The sequence below is a fragment of the Pholcus phalangioides genome, unplaced genomic scaffold, assembly GCF_987345545.1.
Source record: "Pholcus phalangioides strain wild (caught in Gottingen) unplaced genomic scaffold, Ppha-v1.0 ptg000013l_1, whole genome shotgun sequence".
Taxonomy (NCBI): Eukaryota; Metazoa; Arthropoda; class Arachnida; order Araneae; family Pholcidae; genus Pholcus; species Pholcus phalangioides.
Window position 1 is genome coordinate 8,658,113 of NW_028301606.1, and position 8,724 is coordinate 8,666,836.

Consider the following 8,724-nt stretch of genomic DNA (forward strand, 5'->3'; position numbering starts at 1 on the left):
AATCACCGACCATTTTGGCCAGTTTGATAAATTTTGCGAATTTATCATATTTACTCTGATGATTATGGGATTATAATCCCCAGCTTGTACAGTATTGTTTAATATCATCAGTGTGAATTAATTAGTCACTGGACATTTCGTTCAAACTTCAGTCTAGGATTGATGATGTTAATTAATTATGTTTGAACATGTTGATAAATGGGGAGAAAGCTAATACAGTATTACAATACGCATGATTTTTATACCTATGATGAAATTTACGCGTGTTTTCTTCCATTACTAACTTCATTCGGGAATTATGCATAACAACCGGTAAAAGTGGTGAATGTAGGAAATTTGATCAAACTTCACCGAGACGATTGGTGATAATACTACCTATACTTGATTGGCATATAACTACCGGTTTATCACATTTATCGTAACGTATATGTGTCGCGGTAAATGTTATAAATCGGTTGCTATGCATAATATATAACCGGTTATTATGCATAATCTTTTATAAATTCATCATTTTACCGGTGATTTATATATAATGCCCAAGCATCGTCGGTAAATTTTATAAATACACTAAAAAACTATCACTTTTACCGGTGATTTTTCATAACACCCAAGCGTCGTTGGTTAAAGTTAAGTGAAAGTTAAAGTAAGGTTCTTAACAGAGAGTTCAAAAATGTTCAAATCTGAGTTCGATTGCAGTAGAGGTCCGATTGTAGAATTCGTTTGTTTAGTTGGATTCTGTTATATTAGGGTCTGATTGTAACGTGCAAAAACTTGTGAAGATTCGTTAAATCGTAAAATTTGTTAAATGAGAAATCGTTATATCGGGGTATGATCGCAAAACTTGTTAAATAGGAGTTCATTATAGCGATCCGAAAGTTTGCTAAGGACTTCGTTATGTCGAGTCCGATAGTGCTTGGTAAAAAACATTAAATCAGAGTTCACATTTATATCCGGTTCCGACTCTGGCTTTCAAGTAGGGTCATCTGAATAATAAATCTTACCATGACAATGAGACCATTTTATCATATTTAACAATACGAGATGGTGATTATGCATAATGACCGGAAAATATAACGAATTAAGTACTATTTATCACGGTTACCAACGATGCTTGGGTATTACGCACAATCACGGGTAAAAGCGATAAACTTAGTGAACTTTATCAAACTTACCAAAATTATTGGTGATTATGCACATATATTAACCGGGATTATAACATTTTACCGTAATAAATATATTGTAATGTACCTGTTGTTTGTGAGAGAGACACATATGCCATACAATGTGCAAGGACTTGATCCTATTAGTTATGGAAGATTGAATAATGTTTTGTGTTAAGAGACACCCGAATACATCATATTTGACGTCAATTGACAATTTTCGGAGAGGTCCTCACAAACTATGATCATTAAATGCATTTATACTTATTGTCAAATGTATGTAAACAAATAATCAACATTGCCTTGACTTGATTATTCAGGACTATATGGTTCTGGGACTTTCTATTGTAAGAAAACAGCCTGTACATCACAACTGACCATATTATCTCGAGCAAATAATGTAAAATGCGGGACAATCAGCCGGAAGTGGGAAAAACTGCTAACAACTATTTCTAAAATACCTGGAAAATAGCCAATAGCAGGAAATGAAACACTATTGCAAATTGCAGTATATTAAAATGAATTCTGCAAAACAAAACGTTGAATATGACAAATATGTGAGATCCTGATTCATTCTTATTTTGTAGCAATTATCATAATATTTACGAGTCGGGAAGATACTTTTAGGCCTTGATTCCACTATAGAACAAAAATTCAATTTTGGTTTCGTTGAAAATACGTTAAAAAACGAGAAATTTTTACAAAAAAGTCAAGGGTGAAAAATAATGTGAAAATACGGGTGTCTGAGAAAATACGGGACACATGGTTACCCATCTACTACCTATCTTATGCGTTTGCACTGCCATCTATTGACACTATTATTCGTGGTTATTCTTTCCTCCATGGCTGTTGTATAATAATATCAAGATATAGTAAACTCTGTCTGTTTATGTCACTGAGCTATAGGAAAAAATGGAGTGAAATCTCCCTATAGAATAATAAGGAAGTGTGCGAGTCGACGCGGAGGAATACAAAAGTGGGTGTGAAGAAGCGAAATCATGGAGTCATAGGCGGAGATAGACCTGGAAGTCTGGGATGGGGGGCATGATGATTGATGATGTCAATTCATATATACATTAGATCAGTTGACTCCACCTTTGACGCTGAGGTGGGGGGGGGGGAGAGGCAATGCCCCCCGCCCCCCGTATTTCCGCCCATGCATGGAGTATTATCTAAAAAAATTTCTTTTCATATGAAAAAAGTTAAATTTATTTTAACAAACAGCGCAATTCGCCGATTCAGTTCAATATATTCTTGGTCCCTTTTGAAAATATCAACCCAATTATAACGAAAAAAAGTAATTCGCCAATGTAAACGCGTATGGCCTATACGCGTATAAGGCAGCTTATAAGTTGCTATAGAAACTGATAGCGTCCATTTTCAGCACAAACAAGCGGAATAGGGCACGGTTATATAGGAGGTCGTGAATATAGGGTTGCCTATAGCCCCTCCTTATATAGTCGCCTTAGGGTTGTCGAAAGGCAGGACATCACGTGACCTTTTGTCATCTCCACCCCATAATACCGCCATGAGCGAAATAGGCAAAATACTGCATGTGCATGCCTACCCCAGCATTTAAAGTACTGGGAACTTCAGTATTTTTGAATGTAGTCTTTTATTTTTTCAATTGTATTCGTATTATTTTATTAGTATTGGTGTACATTTGTCCGTATACAAATGGTGATGTCATGCTCTGCCTTTAATTGCACCAACCGATGAGGAAAATTGAAGGAAGATGGAAATAAATGTCACTGAGGTCCAGGCACGGCCATAGCGTGTCTTCTCGGGGCCCTGGGACAGACTTTGGCTGCCTAGGCTGCTAAAGACTCACTGGGCTTATGAAAACGTTATAAGCAGGAGGAGATCCATTCAGGCGGGAAAACGTTTCAAGTGGGAACATTATAATCGGGATCGACTGCATTGTGTAAGATAAGTGTACATTTTTGTGGGGCAGATCAAGTTTGACGAGATATCTCGGGATTGTTGCTGAAAGGGTTAAATGTTTTTAGCATTGAGAATTTCAAAATATCTATATCTTTTTAAATTCTCAACCGTTGGGGGCCGTTCAAGTATTACGTCATCATCGATGGGGTGGGGGGTTTCCATATTTGCTGACTTATGATGACAAGGGGGGGAGGGTTTGGATAATGTTTACATCATCAAACACCTTATATGAAAGTATTAAACATTCTTAATGGCATCTTATTCGGTGCACCAAAAACGAGAAAAACCTTTCGATGGTTTGTGGGCACACAAGTGCCCTACACAGCCACTTTAGTGATCTCTAAATGTTTCGTGGATCCAAGCAATCTGGAAATGCGTACGGGCCGCTTAAGTGCTCTGGATCTGTGTCACGCATCACTCACGTGATTCGTAATTATATGCCGCGGATCACTTAAATAATCTGAGAATGTGTCGCGGGTAACTTGAGTGATGTAGAACCGCAATGGGAGTCACTTAAGTGCTCTAAAACTACGTCACATGTCCCTCAAGGGATCGCTAAATGTGTCACGGATCGCTTAAGTGTTCTGGAACTGTGTCCCGGGTCATTCAAGTGATCAGAAAATGTGCCACGGGCCACTTAAATGTTCTGGAACAAAACAGAATAATTCTACGGGACACTTAAGCGATCTGTAAATGTGCCACTTAGTACATTTTTACAAAACTAGGTTTGAGGGGGGCAGGCCGCATTAGATAATCCTCAGGGACCTTTGGTTCGCGAGCCAAGGGCCTTTATGCGATTTCCCCATAGTATGGCTTAGAGGGAGGGTCGCAATGAATTTATTAAAGATAAATTTTGAGTTCATCGTCTTGAAATAACATTGAAATTAACAGAAATTGATTATAATAACATATAAAGGTGTTTTCTTTCCGGTGTCAGGTGTTTAAAATTTCGTCAGAGCAGGGCAAGTGCCTGAAATGGGCAAAAAACTGTCGGGCAACAATGGTTTTTGGGCCTCAACAATCAATTACCGAACGTTTACTTTGGTTACTGTGGTTCCCTAGCAATGCGTTTCAGACGTATTTATGTCTTTACAATGGTTTGTCACTTCTTTAATCCTGTTAGTATATGTATAATAGTTTATGCCTTTATAATGGTTTGCCACATTTTCAATACTCTCAGTAATGAGGCTTTTTGAATAGACGTCATAATCATCACCAGCATCGCTTTGAGGGCCAGGAAAAGGGTGATCCTCATAGAAATCAGTGTTATAATTGCCGATTCTACTGTATAAATGCGGAAATTTGGTGGGGTTTTCAGTGGCATCAATAATTTTGAAAATTGTATTGAATTCTCGATTTTTGAAATATTGAGTTCGCTTAGAGATATACGAAGCCCAGGAGATTAAATAGGAAGTAATTAGCCCCGGGCCTACTTTTGAGTTGGACACTCATGCAATAACATTGATTTCAACTTTTTATTTACATCTTCTCAAGCATGAAAATTAATGTCTCCGGATTGTCTTTTGATATTCAACTGCATAAATCCATGTAGATTGAGGGAATCGAAATACCCATCAAAATAAAGGGGGGGGGGAAGGGGCTATTCATTTCCACGTTTCTTCAAATTTAGATTTGTTTATTTCATGAGTCGCGCATATTGGTTAACTTAAGACACGGTTTGCATGTCCCTCAAAGAAAGAGGGAGATATCACGTGATCCATAAAGCCTCGTTGAAGAAAACCCGGGCAACGCCGGGTATTATAGCTAGTACCTTCTAAAGCAGAAAGTGCTCTAGAAGGTGTCGGCAGAGGTGATGACGAAATTTTGCTGACAAGGCGGGGGGGGGGGGCGTTCAAAAATGGCTGAAAATTTGCTTACGTAATACTTGAACGGCCCCTCGGTACTAAAGAGTTCGGGCCCATTGCACTCCAGATAGAAGAGTTTGAATTTCAAACGTGTTCCTGCTACAGGTCGATTGCCCCCAGCCTGATCTTCTTTATTGTTGGTCATAGTTTTCCAAAAACTTTTTGTTCTATCACCCTCTTCTTCAAATTTTTTTTTTTCTCTCATCGCCCCGAACTAAAGTAAACCCATGGGATCCTATGTTAAATCCGAAGGTTCTATCGCCCCCCTTGAGCCATTCCATCGCTCACCAGGGGCCCGACATTACCCACTTTGGGAAACACTGTTTTAGGTGATGGAATGGGGGTCGGGGAAGGGGTTGAAACTTTTCACACATATCATGTCATCACATGTAAAAATCATATGCAATGTGGTTAAGAAATTGAAAGAGCTATCAGGAAAATGTGTTGATTCACCTGCCAGTAACAAATGTTTTTTATTAGCGTCCTCTGCTGTCGACTTAAAACATTAATTTTTTGAATTAATTAATATTATAAGAACATGTTTGTCTCACTTTTTGGAAAAATTTATGTTTTGAGTTACTTTTTAGTAAAAATTATTTATTGCAAGTAAACTCAATGACAGGGAAATTTGATGCAGTCAAAAAAAATATCTGTTAATATAATTTTAATTTTTCATTTAAGTCGCTTGAGAAATTTTGTTGATTACACATACAAATTTTGGTTCTATTTTTTCAGATTCTATCATATTTTTTTTTTCATCCGTGAAATCAATTTCTTAATAGTGTTCAAAATAACTGATTGTTTACAAAAGGTGTGCTGACGTATGAAATAATCGGATAAAGTGAAATATCGGTTAATACGATGTTTCTTCTGCTTTCATGAGCCTGAAACTAAAAACATTACAAAAAACTTGACACCTGTTGTAGTATTTCTAGAGCTTATATATTTTATTTTGAATTTAGAGTAAACAGGGCAGGGCAAATTGCTCGACGTGCCCAGAGCATGTAAAAATTTCGACCGGGAATGCATTTTTTATATGTCCATACATTCTCTTCGTTCGATACATAAATTTTCCGAAAACACTGTACGTTCCCGAACTTTAACACTGATATTTTCGGAATGACGGGAGCCACTGATCTTTACTAGGATGATTGACGCTTTTCTTTGGCGTCATTTGTATACAGTTGATTTCCCCATTTCCGGCTTAAAACGTTTTCTCGCTTACAACGTTTTTTCATGATTCTTTTTTTTTTGTAAAACATTATATGTCGGATTGACTGTACTATTTGTCTCAAGATTATCTTCCGGCTCGTGATTAAAAACTAATTCCGAATTATAAATTCCTTGTACCATTTTCATCGGCATATGTATGCATATCCTATTCGTACGTATTATTTTTCTATGTATATTTTCCATACTTTTTTTATTCTATTCCCATATTAATTTTTATAATCTACAAATATACTTATATACAAATCAGGTAGGAGCGAATATTAGTGAGTCTCTGTCAGAATACCGGGATTTACTATTATCCGCTAGGGAGGGGGGTTCAGATGTGGCAGTGATTCCAGTGCTGCCAAGGGGTAGTAGGGGATATAGGAGTAGGATCCACCAATTCAATATAGGCCTGAAGGACATTTGCTCCTCACTTGGGGTCACGTTCTTGGAGCTTCCCGCATTTACCGATAGGTGGCTTCGTTCGGATGGGATCCATCTAAATAAGAGAGGGGTCTGGGAGGTTTACGATAGTCTTAGGTCAGGTTTTTTACTCCCAGACCACGTAGTCGGGAATGCGGGTTAGTTAATGATAATCACAACAGTACTGACGGGGAATTACCCACCTCTGACTTGGATGGCTTCTCGATTGACAACAAACCACCGGGCAAATTAAAATGTGTGTTAATAAATGCCAGGAGCTTGGGTAATAAGAAAGATTTTTTAGAAACTATGATAGTTGTGGAGGACTTGGATCTTATAGCCATTACAGAATCTTGGGCAAGCGATGGGGATGAATCTTTCTTACACATCTCCGGATACGATACTTTTTTGAGAAATAGATCTGATAGGAAAGGGGGTGGAGTGTTGATATACGTGAAATCCTGTTTGAAGGCTAGAGAGTGTAACGTGCAGAGAAGTGATATTGAAACCATATGGGTTGAACTTGAGAACAAAAGATGTCATAAGCTTATTGTTGGGGTTTGTTACAATCCACCGAATAGGGATCAAAATTATATCGCCAAAATGCATGATGAAATTTCCTACATGTGTAAGCGAAAGAGGGTTCTCATACTAGGGGATTTCAATTACCCGGGTATTGATTGGGAGAACCTTTCATCTGGAAATCAGTATGAAAGAGACTTTCTTAAGTTGGTGCTCGAAAATTTTTTGTATCAGCATGTATCAGAAGCCACTAGGGGTACTGCTATTTTGGATTTAGTTCTTACTAGTTCTGAGGATCTAGTTGAACATGTTTCGGTGGGGGAAGAGTTTTCTTCCAGTGATCATCGTATCGTCAGATTTCTCTGTAACTTTTCCTCGGGTAAGGTTGATAACAAAAGACTGGTTCCTTGTTTTCGGAGAACTAACTTTGATGTTTTGCGAAGAAGGTTAGCGGAAGTTTTCAAAGACCGGTTGGAATCAGTAGGGGTGGTAAGTCAATGGGAAGAATTTAGTACGAAGCTGTCCTCTGTTTTGCACGACGTCATACCCTTTGTTCGAAAAAAACGTGTTTGTACATCACACCCTCTATGGTTCACGGATAGCGTGCGGAACCTTTATCTTGAAAAGAAAAGAGCATTCAGAGAGTATAAAAGTGGACGAGGTGACCTATCATTGTTTACTGATAAAAGAAGACTGTTGAAGAAAGCGATAAGGGATAGTAAAAAGCAAGTTGAATCTAGGTTGGCAGATAACATTGGCTCTGACCCAAAATCATTTTTTCGATACGTCAATAATGGATGTAAGGGGACAGTTGGCCCCCTCTCGATAGGAGGCTCAAAAGTAGAGAGCAATGTAGGCATGTGTAGTGCTTTCAATGACTTTTTCGCGTCGGTTTTTAATGGAGATAATGATATTCGATATACGGGTGTTGCATGGGGTAATAAAACGCTCAACGATATTCAAGTGGAAGACGTGGAGGTCCTAAATCTTCTAAGAAATGTATGTGCAAGCAAAGCACCAGGACCAGATGATATCTATCCCAGGGTTCTCAGGGAAGGTGCTAATGAATTGTTGGGGCCAGTCGCACAGATATACAGGAGTAGTGTTGCTGAGGGTATCGTCCCGAGAGATTGGAAACTGGCTAACGTTGTTCCGATATTTAAGAAGGGTAGTAGAGAAGTGGTGTCTAATTATCGTCCAGTGAGTTTGACGAGCTCCCTCTCGAAAATTTTGGAAATTATCATCAAAAGGCAGTTTGTGAAGTGGATAGACGAGAATAATGTATTGTCGGATAATCAGCATGGGTTCAGGAAGGGGAAGTCATGTGTAACTAACCTCCTTTGCTTCTATGATTACGTGACTAAGGCTTTGGGTAAGAGCAAAAATGTCGACGTTGTTTACCTTGATTTCCAGAAGGCATTCGATCGGGTCCAACATGGCAAACTCTTGAAGCGTTTACACGAGATTGGAATAGGGGGCAACTTGCTGAATTGGATAGAATCGTGGTTAAGAGATAGGTCGCAACGAGTTATGGTGAACGGGGAATTCTCTGGTTGGACAGACGTCACAAGTGGAGTTCCTCAGGGAAGTGTCCT

The 8,724-nt window shown here is 38.5% G+C and overlaps 1 protein-coding gene across 2 annotated transcripts in view; it reads right to left on the reverse strand.

Moving 5' to 3' along the window:
- The window catches only part of LOC149078563 (acidic mammalian chitinase-like), a 36,075-nt gene extending 34,619 nt beyond the window's left edge, over positions 1-1,456 (reverse strand). For both annotated transcript variants that reach the window (XM_089240681.1, XM_089240682.1), the window contains exon 1: positions 1,249-1,456. In XM_089240681.1, coding sequence (XP_089096807.1) covers positions 1,249-1,272 — 24 coding nt within the window. In that variant the 5' untranslated portion in view covers positions 1,273-1,456. The remainder of the gene's footprint in view (positions 1-1,248) is intronic.
- Between the last annotated feature and the right edge of the window lie 7,268 nt (positions 1,457-8,724).